The sequence below is a fragment of the Erithacus rubecula genome (genome assembly GCF_903797595.1).
Source record: "Erithacus rubecula genome assembly, chromosome: Z".
Lineage (NCBI taxonomy): Eukaryota > Metazoa > Chordata > Aves > Passeriformes > Muscicapidae > Erithacus > Erithacus rubecula.
The window spans coordinates 8,520,228-8,540,354 of NC_136661.1; the positions used below are offsets into that span (position 1 = coordinate 8,520,228).

The following is a 20,127-nucleotide window of genomic DNA, read 5'->3' on the forward strand; positions in this document are numbered from 1 at the left end:
CCAACAAATATTTTCATACACTTTTTGGTTATCAATCCAATTCCAAATTTCCCTTGCTCTCTACCCAAATGCAGTGTGCCTATGGAAAGCCACATAGAATTTTCACCCAAATGTACTGTCCAGCAAAAGTATCTCTCTGTCAAGCAAGACTTCAATCTCTCTCTTGCCTCCTGGCATCACTCCATTCCTGTTCTGGCTCATCTTGTTTTGACTCAAATAAACCCAAACACCTCACTGGCTACCAGGCTGCAGCTACCCAGCTGGGCAAACTTCAGACACATTGTCTTGGTCCTGCCACTGCTAGGCACTTACAATGGCCCATCTTGATTTTCCTTCGCTGCCTCCTTGTCTGCTCACACAGCTGCTTCTTGCACATCACAGCTCTCTCATCTCAGCTACCAAAGTCACCTTCTTCCTCCTTCCACTGCTTGTACTTGGCAAGAAAGCATCTTCTTACATTTCCACCAGCTAAAGTGGCTCGCCACTGAAAAAGATCTGTCATATCTAGGCTCAACCTGTCTTTAGATTGCCTAACAAGTTCCCAAGCACGTGGAGTAATGCAAAGTGTTGTTAAGGGTCTGCAACACAAAGGGCTCCTGAAATAGAGCCTGGTTGTAAGGCTGTGGGTGCAATCTGTGTATGGGCATTGGAAAGATGCACCCGATTAGGACCGGTTCCTTTCATCTCAAGAGTATTCCGAGATTCTGTGAAATGGGAGATTCGGCACCATCCTGAGGGGGGCTGCTCATCCGCCTCAACTCGAAACCGCGGGCATTTCAGGGGCACGTTTGACTTTGGCCACGTACACTCGACTCCAGAGCTGCGTGTCACAGCTGTGCCCTGGGAGCTGCGCCGACACCCGGCCCAAGCGCCGGGAGATCTCCCAGTCGGGCAGCGCCGCTGCCGCCCCGGGAGCCGCAGGGAGCCGCGGGCAGGCCACACTCAGAGCCGCAGGGAGCCGCGGGCAGGCCACACTCAGAGCCATAGGGAGCCGCGGCAGGGCACACTCAGAGCCATAGGGAGCCGCGGGCAGGCCACACTCAGAGCCATAGGGAGCCGCGGGCAGGCCACACTCAGAGCCGCAGGGAGCCGCGGCAGGGCACACTCAGAGCCATAGGGAGCCGCGGCAGGGCACACTCAGAGCAGCAGGGAGCCGCGGCAGGCCACACTCAGAGCAGCAGGGAGCCGCGGGCAGGCCACACTCAGAGCCGCAGGGAGGCGCGGCAGGGCACACTCAGAGCCATAGGGAGCCGTGGGCAGGGCACACTCTGAGCCATAGGGAGCCGCGGCAGGGCACACTCAGAGCCATAGGGAGCCGCGGCAGGGCACACTCAGAGCCATAGGGAGCCGCGGCAGGCCACACTCAGAGCCATAGGGAGCCGTGGGCAGGGCACACTCAGAGCCATAGGGAGCCGCGGCAGGGCACACTCAGAGCCATAGGGAGCCGCGGCAGGGCACACTCGGAGCCGCAGGGAGGCGCGGCAGGCCTCGGCCGGGCGGGGCGCCGAGCCCAGGGGGCGGTGCTGCCGCGCCCGCGCTCCCCCGGAGCGGCTCGGCTGGGCCTGGCCCGGCCCTGTGCCGCGCCGCCGGCCGCCGGTGTTTAAATAGCGGCGCCTGCCGCGCTGCTGCGTCCTTCGCCAGGTAAGTGGCTCGTGCCTGGAGCTCTTCGCCGACCGCGCTCTCTCGCCGGCGCTGCCGCGGGCCCTGCGGCTGTGCAGCCGTGGCGGGGCGGGTGGGAGCGGAGGGCGGGCGGCCCCGGCCGGTCCCGCGGGGGTCGGGGCGGCCCGGGTGCGGGCGGGCGCTCATCCTCCGGCTGCCGCCGCGGCCGGGCGGGCCGCGCCGCGTCTCCCCTCAGCCGCCGCCATTCCCGTGTTTTTAGTCTTGCCCAGTGTGTGTGGGAACCGTCCGGGATGTAAGTGTCCTTGGAGTCATGTTCTCCCTGGAGAGCCCGCCGCTCCCTACTCTGCTTCCCCAGTGCGACCTCTCGCCATCCCTGAGGGAAGATGGAGTATCCCTGAAGGGGTTTCTGCAGTTATTCTGGCATGCAGTACTCTCGTGGCTGATGCTGGCGCGCAGCTGGGACGGCACGGCTGAGGAGGTTCAGGTGCTGCCCTGTCTCAGAGAGGTGGTGGAGAGGTTGCCCTGCGTCTCTCCTTGCTCCGGAGATGCATGCCAGGTTTTGGGGCATAGTTCATTTTCCTGAAGGTCTTACTGTAACTTAGAATGGACTGTGCCTGATGGGCTGGTGCATGAATACTGCTTTCCCTAGATAGAGTTTAATTGCTTGTCTGTTAGATTGTCTGGCTTAATGCCCCAAGCCAGGAAACTGGGACAGGATGGCTTTAGATAGTTTTTGGACCCCTGCATCTCCCTGATGGTCACCGTGGCCTATCCTGTGGCCAAATATCTGTAAGTCTTTTTGTCTTGTGCCTTTTGCTGCTTTGAGATACATTAGCCCCCTGGGACAGATCTTCTTGCGAATTTCCAGATCTGGTCTGTCATATGTTACCCGTCTGATAAACGTCTGCTCTGGTGTTAACTGTATCTGTCTGCTTTCTCCCTAGTCTCCCTGCAGGTCCTCCAGAATATAGGAGCTGTTTTGCCACAGCTCTTGTGTACCACTAGTGTGTCATGTAAAAAGCATCCCACCAACATGCATGGGACCCTTCAGAGCTCATATTTGAATCAAGGTGCTGCCTTATTTGCCTGCACAGCATTCAGTCAATAGGTTACCAAGCTCTGCTTTGCCAGCTCCTCACAGTTCAGACAGACTTTTGTGGTCCTCCTGTCCAGCTGTGGTGTCAGTATTCTTCCTGGTGAAGTGAGAGAGGAACATTTGTGGACTGTCTTTCACTGTAGCTGCTTTTGCTTTGCAGCCCACAGGGACAGGAATTGGCAGCTTTGCAGAATGTGCTTCTGTCTGGCACAGTGAGAATCCCTGACAGTGCTGATTTGTGGTAAGGCACATATCTCTGGAGAGTGGCAGGATTCATCCCACTTTCTGGAGTTTCCTACTGCAGCTGCTTTCCAGTACATCTCCAGGTGGCTCCAGCACCATCTGCAATGATTGTAAATAACAGCACAGCATTACTCTTCTTATACTCTAAGCTGAAACAATAATTTTGTTGACCCATATGGGCAGAGTTCTTGTGGCATCCACTCCCAGCTTAGGATTCTTTATACACACCATCTTGAAACTTTTTATGAAATCTGTGGTCTGTGAGATAAGAGCATGTCAGGTACTAATTAATGACTGCATACATAAGAGAACAAATTGCATGTATTTTGCATCTCAGACCTTGCAGTTTTGTTTCTTCAAAGTAGAAAACAAAACGTACATTTTGTTGGGCATTTCCCACCAGCTCTTAAAATAAGTTGTTAAAAACACCATGGGGAGGGAAGTGTGTTGGAATGAAGGTTGCGCATGACAATTTAGTTTAAACAGCATACTCATGAATGAGTGTCTCTGCATGCCAAGTTAAGAGTCCAGTCCGGGGGAAACTGAAATTTAGTGCACAACAGAAAATTATTTGGGTACAGAGGCAGATATGAGCAAAGATAGAAGTTCAGACATAGGGAGCCATTCATGTTTTGATAAGGAAGTTAAACTGGATGAATTTGAAAGCATTTTTCCTTGTAGCTTGACCAATAAGGAGTCATGGTTTAATTTGAAACCTGGGAGGAAAAAAAATCACAAAACCATGCAGTGGCAACTTCCTAGTAGTAGTTCAAAACTTGGAAACATAATGAAAAAATGGAAAATCTAAAGTCCTTGAAAAGGATGGCTTATAAATTCTAATGGGATTGCCATTGTGGACTACAACACAGTATTAGGGTTTTTGAAAGAACACAGACTAGACCTGAACCTTCTGCATTAAATTGTTTTTGTGATTTTGCAAGCAAAAAAATGGGGAATGGGACCTACTCTGGGAAGGATAAAACCAAGGGACAGCAGGGTTTTAATTCTTGCAATGCTTTTTTTAAATTCTGTTCCTGAATTCATAATATCTGTATGAAGCTATCAAATTTTGTATGAGTAAGTATAAAAAGAGTAAATTCATAACTCTGGTGTTTGCAGTGGAAATCTTGGAAAATATGAATTCTGAAGGCTCAAGAGAAATTGCAGTAGAAGTATTTTTAGATTCTTGGAGTCACCCATAATATAAAAATTGTAATACGAGTGTTACACAGAAAAATGATAAGAAGTTATTTCCTATTCTGGCATAGGCTTGACTTATAAAAAAGTAAAATAATATATCATTTAAGTTGAGCTTATAACCAGACTTCCTTTTTAAGTTATGTTTCCCATTCCCTCTTCCTGACATACTTAATGGCCTCTACACTACTGGATTATATTCTAATTGTTTCTGACCTACTATTTCCATGTCTGCTTTCAGACTTGAGTTTAATATCAAGGGAAAATTCCTTTACATCAATATTCCTGTGGAGATATGAGATCTTGTGGAAGTGTTTCAAGCACATAGACAATAAAAGACTTGTCTCTTTGTTAAAATACTTTTTCTTAAAACACAATAAATAAATTTAATCTTTGTGTTTTCTGTTAAAATTTCCTGGTAGTGTAAGTGGAAATTAGTCCTCCCTTGGATTTTCTACCATAAAATCTATGTCTTTCATCTTCAAAGCCACAACAGATTGTTCTGAATGTTCCTTCTTTTGTGGCCTGAAAGAATGAAGAAAATAGGTACATGCTTCATTTCTAATGTAATTAATCTAATTTCTAATAGCTTAATCTCATAACAACAAGATTGGTAGAAGAGAAGCAGGCACTGTGTTGGAGTAAGGAGGACAAATCCCTAGGGTTTTTTTTTTTTGTAATGGATATATATTTGAATTAACTTTTTTTTTTTTTTTTTTTTTTTTTTTTTTTTTTTTTTTGCCTTCACATTATTTTATTTTCTTCTAATTTGCTTGTATTTAAGTCCATGTTTTCTTCCCTAGAGGGAACTGCAAAGAAAGGATTCAGATTTCTCTCTAGAGTGTTGGTGTTCTAATGGTTAAAGTGCCTCAGCAGAAAAGTGTCTCAAGACAGTTATGTCCGAAACTGGGCTTTGCTGGGATCTATTTATTTATATGTGTGTTTCAGAGGTGTTTTACTCAGCTTCTTATATTTGGTAAGTCAGAAAATCTGAGCCAGCTCAGATAATTTGAGAATGGGGCATATGCAGTTTTCAGAAATAATTTTATTAACTTAGCAAAGACCACTGAAATCAAAGGAGTGACCATCCCAGTCTGTTTTTTTCTCCCCAGAAGTAGAGCCTTCAGACTCAGGCAGTCTGAAGTCATGCATGACTTCAGCTCATGCAGTATGTACAGTGTGCTGAGCTGAAGGTCTTCAGTTCAAAATTGATCAGGATACATTTTTTGGTTGATTGGTTGGTTTGGTTTTTTTGTTTTTTGGGTTTGTTTGTTTTTTGGGGTTTTCTGTGACATGCTGTTATATCTTATGTGCTCTTTATAGCTCTTTTTCTCCTGGAGTGAATCTGACTCCTCTGCTACTCAGTTAGCAGTTTTTTGAACTGATCTTCTAGAGGGTTTTCAGACTGAATTCAAAACACTGAAGAAACTTAGCAGCCATGGTTTGCAAGTTAACTGCTTGCAGTAATGGAATGCCCGAAGGGGTGGTCCCTCAGTTTTGCTGTTGAAGGTGGCCAGCTAGGAAGCTTAGTTGCTTCTTGCAGTGCCCTTCTTGCCGTGTTTCCTTGCCTCTTGGATCTTGTGCTTATTGACCCTTTTACCTGTGGGATGTACTCTGCTTTCTCCTGTGCTCTTGTGGGAGCCTGGTTTGATGTCCAGCAGTAAAATGTGTAATAACTTCATCATTTGTGTATCTGCTCAGCCCGTTCTTTAATTGAGTTCTACTTTTAAAAGTGGTGGAGTAGTGACTCAATAGATTGCCTTGCACTGCAGGTAAATAATTATGTGTTTGAGTCACTAGTGGGTTCTGTGGTTTTGTTTTCATCCCAGTGGGGCACTGCAGTTTCTGGGGAGTGACATAAACCTTGTGGCTGACACATGTTTAACCATTCGCTTCCAGAAATCACATAATACATTGTTTTTCTTGTGGAATAAGTGTATCAGAGGCATGTTGTAAGGAAGATCCAGTCTAATTTGATGTTTTATTTTCCAGTCATCTGAATTAGTACTAGGACAGTAGAAGCTGTTAGAGAAAAGGGTAAAGGTTAACTAACAAACAGTAAGAGCAGTAAGTAAGCTGATTCCCTGCTTCCATCCATGACAAACTCCACCAGTCCCTATATATCAGTCCTTATATATCCAAGACATAGGAGAAATTGCCTGTCATAGGAGACACATGATGATTGATGAGGAGAAGAGGGCAGTGTCAGAGCACTGTGGCACAAGCATGCTTGAGTACTTCCTATGCTTGATAGGGAACAGCTTTTTGTGGTCTCTCCATGAGACTTGTTATTTCCATTGTCTGAACTTCCTCTGTATTTCAGGCTGGCTTTTGATGGACGCTGGCCAAGATCTTCATGGTTGCTAGCCACTGTGTGGTGGCTGGTGTCCATCTAGCCCTGTAGGCATAGAGTGTCTGAGTAGCAGTAACTTCCTTGTAGGTAAACAGTAGAGTTGTTTGGTTTTTTTGTACTAGAGCTCACTGACTGGAATTCTGTTAACTTTCAGTCAGGCTTCCCTTGGCCCAGTAAATCCACGTCCTGCTGATTTGTTATCCATACTACCATATGGGCTGTTATTAGTCTCAAAACTGTTCTCTGTTTTCTTCTATTTTACTTCTCAATGTAAAGTCTTATGGGCTCAGAAGCCTTCTGGGAGCCACCTTCATTAATTTATTTTTAAAGATCTTTCTAGCAAAGACAAAATATTCAGAAGTAGGGGGAGTTGAAAGGAAATGTAGGAGTACTAAGCTTACCAACTCTAACTATCTAACTGAAATCAGTGGGACTTGAAGCTCTTTAGAATGTTTTTTTTTAATTTTTGTTTTGTTTTGTCATTTCAGAACAGAACTAAAACCCATCTCAGTACTTGCTTTTGACACAGCGTAGGACAGGAAGCTTATTTAAAGAGAGAAACAGAAAGGTCTTTACTGCCTATGGAAAGAGAAGCAGGATTTATATGCTTTGAGAAGGTATGTAGCAGAAGATTTGCTTGGTTAAAAAGTCCAATAGTCATTGCTCATTTGCATTAAGGTACTATCTCTCACAACCTTCACTTCCTGCAGTTCAGCACAGAAATAGCATTCTCTTTTCAAGGGGAAAGCTAACCTGTCCTCATTCCTAATATTCAGCATTTCAAAATAATGTCCCCTTAATCATAAGACTGTCTAAAAAAAAAATTAATTTAGCTGTGCAACAGCAATGACGGTTGGTTTAAGTCAAACTGTAAAGCAAATTCTGTCTTTTCTTTGGCATTTAACATCGGTAAACCTGAGTAGCCTGTAATCCATAGTGGAGGTAGTGCAAAACAGAAAATACTGATGCATGTACAATAAAGGCTGAGTAGCATATTTGAAGGTAAGAAATAAAACATAGGTATTCTTGCTGGCTTTTCTTGTTCTTTTAGCTTGTGTATTTTCATGTTCACAGATCTGCTGTAGTTTGCTGCCATTTAATTCTAACAACTCATCTGCTTGAGGAGATTCTGTAGTAATGTATCCAGTGGCTGTTCCTGCACCGGGAGGTGAAGGAAGCAATGGACAACATGGGAAACTTATTTTTTTCCTTTTTGTTTTTGGAGCTGTGTTGCTCTGTGCTGGATTCCTTCTTTCCGTTTTTATTCTCCAGTCATGTCCATCTGGAAGCTTCAGTGACTGTAATGACGTCCTTAAGGCTGCTGGGCCAGTGCTGGCTGTAACTGGACTGGTTTGTGTCTTACTGGCACGATCAAGGGCCAGGATGTATATAAGACAAAGACAATTGCAAAATGAGCAGGTGTACAGCCTTGTTTTTTGTCGTGGGAACTGTCAGTTTGCCCAGTTTCTTATATTTGGATTCCTGTTTTTAACTAGTGGAATGTTAATTAGCATCCTGGGCATTTGGGTTCCTGGTTGCAGCCCTGGCTGGCATGTGATACAGCTCAACCACACTGGCACTTCTGACATGGACCTCCAGGGCTGTGGATTCCTGTCACTTCAAATCATGGGACCTTTGATTGTGCTCACTGGGTTGTGTTTCTTCGTGGTAGCTCATGTTAAAAAGAAGCAAAACTTAAATCTCAACCAAGAATCCTGTGAAAGTGAAGAACATGCTCACAGCCCTGAATCTTTTCAGGTTACAGTAGGTGAGTAAAAACTGTTGGACTTTACACTGGGAATTAGTGGGGTTTTTCCCCACTAATAATTTACATCTGGATATTACTTATTTGAGCTCTAAGCATGTCCATTCTGCCATGTCAAGATAGCATAGTGTCAAAATAGAATAATGTTACTTTGTCTCCTATGGTTTCTTTGTGGTCAGTTAGTTACCTTTCTCAAAAAGGCAGAGTCTCTTTGGCATGAAAAGTCTGACTATGTCAAGCAACATAATTTGACACAAATGAGTCTAACCTTAATTCTATTCTGAAATGGTGTAATTGACACTATAGATCACAGCCTTTGGTGACTATATTTAAGGTTTATTTTAGCCTTGAGCTCTGACACCTTAAACAGAAGATTCTGATTCATAACATCCTAGGTCTGTCAGAGGTATAATTACAAGTCTTAAGCTCTTCAGTTGTGGAGTGGTAGATTTCTTGCAATTAATTTTATTATTTTTTATTTATTTTATTATTTCTTACAATTAATTTTAGATTTCTTACAATATATTGAAGTAGTGAACTATGTATCAATAGTCATCATTAGTGTACCTTGAACTACAAGTAAGTTAGTGGGGAAACTGTCACAACACACAAAATCAGTCCTCATCCCATTAATGACTTCCATTATAGCACTGCAGTACTTATGGAGAAACTTAAAATTAGCTATGTTGTGTTTGGGAGGGAAACTAAATACCTTCCTGTCCTCCAACAGTAACTGTGTTTTGCACTTCCACTTCTTGTAGACAGTCAACTGTATTTGTGTCTCTTAGCTAGATAAACACTTCCCCTTGTCAGCTGTATTGTCTAAATGAAATCCTTCGTTTATAAATGTGCTGCATCTTTATTTTGGGATTATTTAGGTTTCGGATGTACCTCCAACCTGCTCCAACAGGCCAGAATCTATCAGTTCTGTATGTGGGATCATTTATCTTAAAAGCTAGGCAAGTAAAAATTATAGGATGCTGTTAATATAACAAGAGGTGTTCTTCAGAGGTAGTAATTGGTGTTCTTTCCCCTAGGTGATGCTGTGATGGTGTTCCCACCCCCACCACCTTCTTATTTTGCTGATCCTATGTCACCAACTGTGACACGTTGTCTTATGTCAAGTGTTTTGCCTACAAGTGAAAGTCCTCCACCGTACCACTCTATCTTCAGTGATGGGTAAGACCATGTTCATTCTGACTTTAGAAATTTGAGCTGTTTCTTTAGGTATCCAAGACCTTGTTCTTATATAATCACTGTGAATTAACTACTAGATATGACTTACTTCAGATACTTTTCCTAAATTGGCATTAAAATACGGTAGTATGCTAGGGAAGCTGCAAACTGCAGAGTGCCCTTTGAGGATTAAATTATTATTATGGCTGGAAAGAACTTCTGAAGTTCTTATATCAATGGCCCTTAGTAGATTTCTTTCACAGATTGTCCAAGAGCATTGCGTTAGTGACTTGTTATCCATATTGCAACATTTTAGGAGGCTCTGTAGAAATGGAGCAGCAAGTATTTTATAAAGTCTACCCACAAACCCTGGGAATATTAGTTTATCTGCCAATGTGTTCCATTCTGTTGTGTCCCTTACCTCTGCCTTGAGGAAGTGGGACCTTCTGTGCTGGTTTCCCTTGTTGCTGCTGTGACCATGTGTCAAGACTAAAGGATTCCTTGATATCACAGAAGGCTCCAGCATGCTGATAAGAGAGGATGCAAAGCCAGTTTCATTTCAAGATGTTGTACTTTATCCTTGCAGCCATTCCTTACATACATGGATTATAACAGAATTGCCTGATATTGACACTACCATGTTCAGGGATCAGGTACCGCCAAGTTACCAAAGACTTGCCTGTGTCACAATAACTTTGTCACTATTTATCCACTGTGGATTACTGCCTGTAGACTGCTAACTTCAGGGTAAAAAGTTGCTGCAAGGGCCTCATACTAGAAGTTGGAGTGAGATCTGGCCAGAAGAGCTAGGTGTCACATATCTAAATTCCCTAACTTACTTTCTGGCCCTTAATTATTCAAAAATGACTTGATTTCATATTTTTACAATGGTCCTACATCAGCCTGGATTTGATCTGTCAGTCAGTATGGTGCTATCATTTAATGACTTTAATTACAAGACTCTGTGTGCAACATGGTGTCACTGAAAACCGGGAAATAAACTCTCCAACCACTTTGCTAGGTTACAAAGCCAGCCTTAGTTTATTAGCAGTTCTGGAGGCATGGGGAATTCTCCACAAAGAATGTATGCTCAGTAACCTAGCAGGCCTGGTTATATTCCTAAAACTTAATATATATTCATCACATTTCCTGAGTACATGCATACATGCTAATTATTTCCATGGACTTATTTGGTTATGGTTCCAGATCTTGTGATTAATCTCTTCTTCTTGAGAGTATCTCAAATCAGTCATGCGGTCGTAATGTACTTCTCTTACCATTCTTTGCTCTGACACTCAGTCCTTGTTCTCAAAACTAAGATATCAGCTACTGCATATTAATCACTGATACAGGGAAGCATTAACTGGAGCAAGACTTACTAGTCACAGATGTAGGGAATTAACACAAGGCCTCTGGTACTTGTACTAAGCACTGTATGGGACAAAACTAAGCATTAATCATGAATACAGGGATAATACACTTATTAGGCTAAAGCTCAAACATCTTCCCCTACTGCTGCGTAGACCTCTTACAGAAATATAACCTGTTGGGTAACAGTTGGAAGCACCATCACTGCCATTGCTGATATGTGTCTGGAAAGTTGTCTAACACGAAAGGACTTGGGAATGGTGGCCAGCAACACCTGAACATGAGCCATCAGTGGCCAAGATAGCCAGTTGCATCCAGACTGGCTGTATCAACAATAGTGTGGCCAGCAAGATCAGGGGCACCTAAATCCTCTGTTGAAGGGGAGGGCAGCAATAAGTGGTTTGTTACTGACAAACTGTGGGATGGGGAGCAAAGATTAGGACAAGATGCTTACAGGGGTCCTCTCCTGAATCTGGAATGTGCTGGCCACACTGGAACACATTGGTAGTCTTATGCAATTGAGCCAAGGGCTTCTAAGGCAACAGAAGCCAAGAGGGAAACACTGGATAACTATCTCAAAGGAACTAAGCAATGTTCTTCCAGGAAGACAACATGGCCTGCATCTCAGTTAAGGTGTCTTTACACCAATGCTCATAGCATGGGCAGCAAACCCAAGCAACTGGAAGCTGCTGTGCTGTGGAAGCCAGTGACCTTGTTGCCGTTCCTGAAACTTTGTGGGATGAATTCTTTTTCTGCACTGTGACTTTTAATGGCTGCAGGCTGTTCAGAAGAGACAGGGAAAGCAGTAGAGGCCAAGGGATTGCTCTTTACAGCAAAAGGAGGATTGAATGTGAAGAGCTGTCCCTGAAGAATGCCCATAAGCAGGTGGAAAGCCTCTGAGGAGAGGTCAGAAACAGAGGCAGCAAAGGACACCTTGTGACTGGGATCTGCTACAGCTGTCTGAGCAAGGCGAGCCCATTGACCAAACCTTCCTGCTCCAGCTGCAGGAGTCCTGTCCAGCTGCATTGTGCCTGCAGGGTCTGGTTCTGTGGGGGGAACTCAACCACCCCAGCAGCCTTTGGGAAAGGAGTTTGGAGCACTGTAGGCATTGCAGGAGACTCCTGGAATGCATGGAGGATAACTTCCTGAGCCAGGTGATAGACAGCCCTGCCAAGGGAATGTGTTACAGAATCTGTTGGTCACCAGTGCAAGTGAGCCAGCTGAGACACCAAGAGTGGAGACAGCCTGGGCTGCAGGGATCATGCATGGGTGGAGTGTGCCATGGGTGGAGTCCTGAGGGATGGGGTCAGGTAAGGGATTAAAGTCCAGTTCTTGAACTTTAGGAAACCAGACTTCCAGTCCTTTGGGAACCTAGTCAGTGGGATCCCCTGAGAAACTGTGCTCAGGGACAAGGGAGTAGAAGAGAGCTAGCAGATCTTTAAGCAGCTCTTTCAAGAGCAGATGAGCTGGCAGGAGCGAGAAATCAGACAAGGAGGGCAAGGGAACATCAGGGATGAGTAGAAACTTGCTGGTCAAAGTTAAGGGAAAGAAGCAAGTGCACAGGCAGTGGAAGCCAGGGCAGGTGATCTAGGAAGAGTTTAGAGATGAAGTACAGTTGTGTAGGGAGGCAGTGAGGAAGGCCAAGGCAAAACTGGAATTGAACCGGGCAAGGGGCACAAAGAATAACAGGAAGGGCTTCTCCAGGTGCAGTACATTAACCAGAAATGGAAGGTCAAAGAAAGGATACCCCCTGATAAACAGTGCTCTAAAAGTGGTGACAGTGGATGACAAAGCCAAGGTATTCAATAACTTTTTACCTCTGTCTTGAATGGCAACTTCTCTTCCCAGTCAGGGATAGATGGACAGCAGGGCGGGGTCTGGGGGAGCAAAGTCCCTCCCAGTGTGGGAGAAGATCAGGTTTGTGGCCATCTGAGGAAGTGGAATGTACATAAGCCTGGGACCCAATGAGCTGCATCTCACAGTCCTGAGGGAATTGTCTGTAGATGTCAGTCAGATGTAGTTTCCAAGCCACTCTTCATGATACTTGAAAAGTCACTGCAATTTGGGCAAGTCCCAGGTGACTGGAAGAAGGGAAAAACATTGTACCCACCTTTAAGAATGTTAGAAAGGAGAAATACTGACCCAACAGCCTCACCTCTGCCTGGGAAGATCATGGAACAGATGCCCCTGTGCTTGTGCAGGGCAGGGAGGTGATTCAAGACAGACAACACAACTGCAGCAAGGGCAGGTCCTGCCTGATCAACCAGTGGCCTTCTATGATAGGCTGATGGCAGTGGACAAGGGAAGGGTTACAGATGTCATTTATTTGTCACTTTACTGTAAAGCTTTTGTCATTCACAATATCTTTCTCTCTAGATTGCAGAGTTGGACTCAATGAATGGACTGTTCAGTGGATGAGGAACTGGTTTGACAGTCACATCCAGAGGGTAGCAGTCAATGGTTCAGAGTCCCAGTGGGCTTCAGGGACAAGTGCTGTCCCTCAGGGCTCCATATTCAGACCAGTGTTATTTAATATCTTCATTAATGACATGGACGAAGGGATTTGCAGATGACACCAAGCTGAGTGGTGTAGTTGTCAGACATCAGGTATGGGATGCTACCCAGAGGGACTTGGACAAGATGGAGAAGTGGGTTTATGGTAATCTCAGGTGTTTTCACAAGGCCAGGTGCAAGGTGCTGCACCTGGATCAGACAGTCCCTGGTACCAACACAGACTGGTGGATGTACAGATCAGAGCAGCCCTGTCCAGAAGGGGCTGCCAGTGGGTGAGAGGCTGGACATGACCCAGCCATGGGCACTGCCAGCCCAGAGAGCCAAACGTGTGCTGGGTGCATCCAGAGCAGAGTGGGCAGCAGGGCCAGGGGGATTCTGCCCCTCTGCTCTGCTGAGACCCCACCTGCAGTGCTGCACCAGCTCTGGGGTCCCAGCACACAGGAATGACATGGAATGGTTGCAGTGAGTCCAGAAGAGGCCACCAAGATGATAGAGGTTTGGAGTACCTCTCCTGTGAGGAAGGACTAGGAGAATTGGGTTTGTTCAGCCTATAGAAGAGATGGCTTCAGGGGGATCTAATTGCAGCCTTCAATACCTGAAGGGAGTCTACAAGAAGGAGAGGGACTTTTTACAAGAACATGTTACTACATGTAACAGGACAAGGAGGATTGGTTTTAAACTGAAAAAAAAATTAAAGTAAATATTAGGAAGAATTTCATTACTGTAAAAGTGGTGAGACACTGGAACAGGTTGCCCAGAGAAGTTGTGGATGTCTCATCCATGGAATTGTTGAGTGCCAGGTTGAATGGGGCTCTGAGCAACCTGGTCTAGTGAAAGATGTCCAAGGCATGGGAGGTTGGAAATAGATGATCTTTAACATCACTTCCAACCCAGCCTATTCTGTGGTTCAGTTTCGGGTCCTTCTCAGTGAGATAGACACTGAGATTCTGAAGTGTGACAAAAGAAGATCAGCACAACTGGTGGAGACCTAAAGCACAAGTCATGTGAGGAGTCTCTGATGGAGCTGGAATTTTTCAGTCTGGTGAAAAGGAGGCTTGACCTTATGTTATCTTCAATTGCTGGAAAGGAAGTAGTGGCAAGATCGGGATTGACATTTTTGCTACATAACAAGTGACTGGACAAGGAATTGGCCTTAAGCTGTGCCAGGAAAGGTATATCTTAGCTATTAGGAAGAGTTTTTCTGTGGGAAGGTTTGTAAAGCATTGGAACAGGCTGCTCAGGAAATTGGAGTCATCATCCCTGGAACTGTTGGAAAATCATGTGGATATGGTTTAATGCCTGTGTGAATTTCTCTATGTTTGAACATATGTACAAAAAGAGGGAGTTTGTTGGGATAGGATCTGGTGGAGTGGATAAAACATCTCAGGCTTGTATGTACAACCCAAAATGCCTGACCTCGGCCTGTGGTGTTTTCTGATGGAGATTGTCTAGCTGTTGCCCTTCCATACTTCCCAGTGTGGGAAGATACCCATGGAGCTGATACCACCTCTGGGTTTTTCACTCAATCCTGCTGTCTCATGGCACAGCATTTGCTGGCAGTCAGAGCATCTTGACTAGTGCAAAACGCTTCCTGAGCACTTTCATGGAAGAGAAGCAGTGGTCTCATTTGTTCATAATGGTGCCATAGTTGAAGATCCCAAATGTGGCAGGGACACACATTTCATATGTTGGTGGCTACTGGACAAAGGTGATTTGCCTCTTTGATCCATTGCTCAGCGTTCTGTCAGCAAGCAGTGTGCTGCAGCCTGTGCTGGATGAGAGAGCTATTAGTAAGCTGAGTCATGGTCTCATCCCAGAATTTCTTTCATTTTTCCTGCAGTCTGTTACATAGCACCTCAGCATTCGTCTTGTAGTATTTCTCTCTACTTTAAAAATGCTCACAGACCAGTAATAGCATTGAAGATGAGGTGACTGTACTCTGTATTTGTACTCCTCACTCAGTATTGGTATGGATACAGATGTATGTACAAAAGCAAGAATCAGCTCTGGGAGTAAATCATGAGGAGCAAGGAGTTCTTCCTATTCCTTGGGAAGCAGCTGAAGCAATATGCTGAGGGCCAGCTCCAGGGTGAGATGAGCAAAGTACCAGAACAATGTGGGTTCAACCAATTTTGTTCCAGCTATGATGGTTAGAGGAGGACAGGGAACACTTAGCTGCTCATCTTGAACATTACTGGGATCTTTGCAGTCTGGTCATGTCCAGTCGCTTCTGTTTCTCCAGCTCTGAGTGGACATGACTTCTTATGCCTGTCATGGATTGCTGGAATACCTAATGAAAGTTTGATTGCCTTTCATGTAAGATCTCAGAAGGCTAGGGATTCTGATGTTTTTTTCATGCAGTTCTAGGTCTAGTAACTGTCTTTCATAAAGGACGGGGACTGTGTATGTGATACACTAAAAAGGGTAAGATACATTAGGAGCTAAGGATCAGAAGAAGATTTAGTAAGATTGTGAAACAGCACAGCCAGAAGCAGCTAATACCCTTAAGCCAGGCTGTGACTGGTGATCTGAAAGGGTAGAAGGGAGCTTGTTTTACCCTTCCTCTTTGAAATGATAGAATTTTGATATGTCATAATGTAGCCCACAGAAAGAAATTCTAATGCTTATGCAAGTTCTTTGCTTCAGGGATTTTTAGGAAGTGTATGCATATGTGTATGTTTATGTAAATCAAGTAAAATTTCACTCACTATAGATAAATGAATTATGCTAATACACAGTTTTGTGTTTTATAGAGCACAGCTTGCTGATGATGAAAGAACAGTTGCTGTTAGAGACTATGAATCCATATATACAATTTCTGGAAGCAGCTCACCTTCAGATATTTTACCAATGCTATACCTTTCTTCTGAATCACCACCAAAATATGAAGAAAAAGCATCAATAACAAATAATGAATATTCGCCATCTTCTTCCTCATCTTTTTCATCTATTTCCTTAGCCACATCTGATACCAGCTTGTAAAGGACTGACAGTTCACTTAATTTTTAATTGAAATGTACACAGAGATTTACAATTTTTGAATTTATTTACATTTTGTAATAAAAGCAATAATGTTGGCTGTGCCTAATTTTTCATCAGGAAGAATAAACAATGAACTTTCAAGATTTCAAGAATATTAAAGATGTCTGGGCCTCTGCTGAAGTAGTCTGAAGGGTGCTCACTGGAAGAACAGTAAATGCTCATCTTGTTCTGTTACAGCTTCAGTTTCTATTTATAGCTGTTCTTTTTATAATGAAACCACTAAGTAGAAATTATTTTAATTAAATCTGTTTGGAGCTTCAAAGAAAGAAATAATTAGGAAGTGGTTTTATTTCTATTTTTGCATGGCTTTTGTGGAAAATACTTATTTGCAAAGTTATAGTCTTTACAAATACTTGGAGAGCATTCACATATAGGGATGCTAAGGTTGGTACCAAAGATGCTATGAAGAGCTTCAATGGTTACCTTTTGTTCTGCCTGGTAACAAACACTCCATATTTAGACTATCTCTGGTTGTTATGTAAGTGTAATCCCTATGAACATCAGTTTTAGCTGCAGTTAAGAGCCCAAATGCAGCCCTGAGAATAGTTAATAGGCTAACAGTTTAACTGTGGTAATGACTGGTTTCAGGGGGATTATTCTGCTGTTTTATATCATCATTCATGGATTATACAAGGAGTGCTTATTGTGTGAGAGTGAATGCCACAAAACAATGATATCTTGAAAGTGCAGGCATCGCTTATCAGCAGATGCAGGAGAGGCAGTTTTGTGGAAACCCATGCAACAGCTGTCTTTAACTGACATGGCACCTGACAGACCCTTCAGAAATACAGCCTTCTAAGTTCTTCCATCCCTCTGCAACCCCAGGGCAGTGGTAGTGGCCTGCCTTCAGGATGGAGTTTCTAATTCTATTTTGTGTTTGTTTATACCTGTTCCCAAACTGAAGAATTAGCTTGTAGTAGGTAAAGATAGTTACGAGGAACTGAGTTGCTGCTGATCTTTGACTCTTACAACTTGCTCCAAATGCTGTTTGAGAAAAACAGACCAGATTCTGTGCCCAGAAAAGTAGCAGGGCTGCACTTTGGGCTTGGTTCAGCCTGATGGATTTGAATTGTTCCACTGAGTCTCTGAACACCTGTGTGCTTTGGGACCTCAGTTACACCTCTGCTTGTCATCTACCATGCTGAATTTAGAGAACTTGGCTGTAACAGAATATCAAACTACGTATTAAGAACTTCATTTCCCTCCTATGTCATTGTTCTATGAGCATGCCTCTCACTGCTGACTGCTTTAGTGAGATGTTCAGAAGCTCCTGCATTTGCCATGTATTTCCAATTCAGTGTTGTTCCCTCAGTTATGCTAGGACAGCTCTTTGTGCAGCTGCACAAAAACAAACCAGTCAGTGAGGGAGGTATATTTAGCCAGCAGTAGAGCTGAGGGGCTTATGCACGCAGAGTAATGAGCAAACACGGCACAGAGGGGGATTTAGTATGTAGGAGCTGATTAAACTGGCGTGACTCAGCCATGGGAAATATCTATATGAAGAAAGGGAATCCACAAAAGCCAGTAGGCATTTTTTCCTCTTTTCTCTCAAACGTTTTTTACCTAGTGAGTTTTTCAAGGATGTTTCTCTTTATAGGCAATCTGCAATACAAGCATAGTTTCCATCTTGTGATTATTTTTTTAGGCTTTTGCTTCTACTGTTTAAACAGTGGGGCCTACTGCTGTGCATGATTCATGCATACAAAGCTTTGCATTTGTCTAAGGAGCCTGTTTCTCTCTCAATTTATACTTTTATAATATAACAAGAACAGAAGCTGGGTTATTTTACTGGAAAGATCCCATGCAACAAAGCCCATGTTAGCTCTATGCTGTTGTTCAGAGCACTCACTTTCTGAAAAGGCTAAATATCAAAACATGTTTAAACAAATCTAGAAATATTTCACCATTAAAAAAAAAAAAAAAAAAAGGCAGTTGCATTTAGTGGTAAACTGAAAAAGTATCAACCTTTTCTGCTGCCTTCCATTTGCTCAGTTGGTTGTTCCCAAGATGTTCCCAAGCGACCAGATAAGTCATGCAGAATATGTTGACTCATCTGAGTTTTCTCTAACAGAGACATAATCTTGGTTTCCTTCAAGGTTATTGTATTTTGATCATCTATAGTGCAGAATCTTCAGTGTGGATCACTTTATTTCTAAAAAACAGTCTTCACAGAAACCATAACTCGGAAAGTTGCTGACCTGACTTCAGACTCAGCATCTGAGTTTCCTGGGAAGGAAGGATAGGTGTTACCTCTGAAAACAAGGATTGAAAACTGAATTTATCTCTATAAATTTGAGAAGATGCTTAGGAAATAGATCAATTTACAGCTGTATTAGCATCTTCTATTTTTGACTTAGAAAATTGTTGCTTGGAAACTCAGTAGATGTGCTAGGTGCATCTCCATAAACTGCTCAGCACTGAAGTAGTTAACATAGCTAGGGCAGCAGTATTTGCTTTCTGTGTTGTTGAAATCTGTTGCAGCAAGGTCAGAAAATGTGAGTAAGAGGCTAGTAGGTCTGCCCTCACCACTGAAAGCTACCACTGGGTGGACTGCATTAGAGGGAGGAATTTTTGATGTGGGGAGTAGGAGTGAAATGTCTGTATTAGAAAGGAAGCAACACCTTGTAAAGCTATAAAAGTAGCTTAAAATAATACAGAATAGCATTTTTATTGAGGAAGTGAGATACTTTACTGTCCTACTAATGGTGCTATAACCCTCTTTCTACTCTAAGGTTAGCTTAAGTGTTTGACATACAAATGCTAGGGAGCAGATCAAGTTGGTTACTGATTCACACTTTCTTAAACAGGCAAAGTGGGAGGTAAGTGTTGCTTGCCCTCTCTAAGTGAGGTTAAGGTCTCTTCCTTGCTGCCTGCACTGACATTGCTCTGCTTCTAACTGCAACACTGCTATCCTTTGCATATGAGAGGGATTCACAAAAATAAAAATGTATGCCTTTTCTCTAGGAAAAGTCTTTCTTCCTGCATAAACAGCAGCTATAAAAATGAACAGTTAACTCATCTGAAAAACTGAGATTGCACAGATCTTTGCAATGTTTTTGTGATAGCAGCACTTGCTGGATTGCACCCACCCCATCTTTGCCCTTTGTAGTTTGTGTTGCTGTATCCATTTATCCGTTTGCCATCCTGTCTCTTCAGAGTCATGACTGGTAGTGCCAATACCTCCACATTTCTGCAGTGAGCATGCCAGAGTTCATCTAGATCAATGCTCCTCCCTCAATCACACATGTATGCATCTCAATAATTAGGCATGGAAAAACCTTTATTTTGGTGTGCATACTCACAAGACAACATTCTCCGGAGCATAGGAAGCCACCTTGCTGGTGAATGCAGTTGTGGGCAGCTGTCTGAACCTGCTCCTCACAATTTATTTATGCTTTGAGGCTGGCAGTGTAGTAGCTCAAGGGTGAAACCCCACTCACAGTGGTTTTTCATGCACTGCTCTTACATGCGTAATCCGTGTTTTCTCCTAAAGACACCAGTTACCTTCCTCTAGGAGAAGGTCCCACTAACTCAAATCACTGGCTCCTTGATCACCCTACATTATGGAGTTGTAATTTTTACTTACTCATTTTAAAACTAATTAACGTGCAGTACCATGTATTGTGCAGCTTCTTTTGTATGTTCTTTGACTAAGTCCCTGCTCATATAACTGGCATGTAAAAAAATAAAACCTTTTTACTACAGGCTGATAAGTGAACAACTGTGTGAAAAATAGGTAGCATAGGAGTTCAC

General features: G+C 43.5%; 1 protein-coding gene across 2 annotated transcripts; it reads left to right on the forward strand.

The window, feature by feature from the left end:
• Nucleotides 1-1,499: 1,499 nt before the first annotated feature.
• On the forward strand, nt 1,500-16,409 carry TMEM171 (transmembrane protein 171). Of its 2 annotated transcripts, XM_079330057.1 has the most exons (5): nt 1,500-1,641; nt 6,998-7,126; nt 7,782-8,277; nt 9,312-9,453; nt 16,086-16,409. In XM_079330057.1, the coding sequence occupies exons 2-5, from the start codon at nt 7,091-7,093 to the stop codon at nt 16,312-16,314; spliced, it is 903 nt and encodes a 300-aa protein (XP_079186183.1). In that variant the 5' UTR covers nt 1,500-1,641; nt 6,998-7,090; the 3' UTR covers nt 16,315-16,409. The 2 variants fall into 2 exon arrangements, with proteins under 2 accessions (XP_079186183.1, XP_079186182.1); XM_079330056.1 differs by lacking the exons at nt 1,500-1,641; nt 6,998-7,126 and having other exon boundaries at nt 7,563-8,277.
• The last annotated feature ends 3,718 nt before the right edge of the window (nt 16,410-20,127 follow it).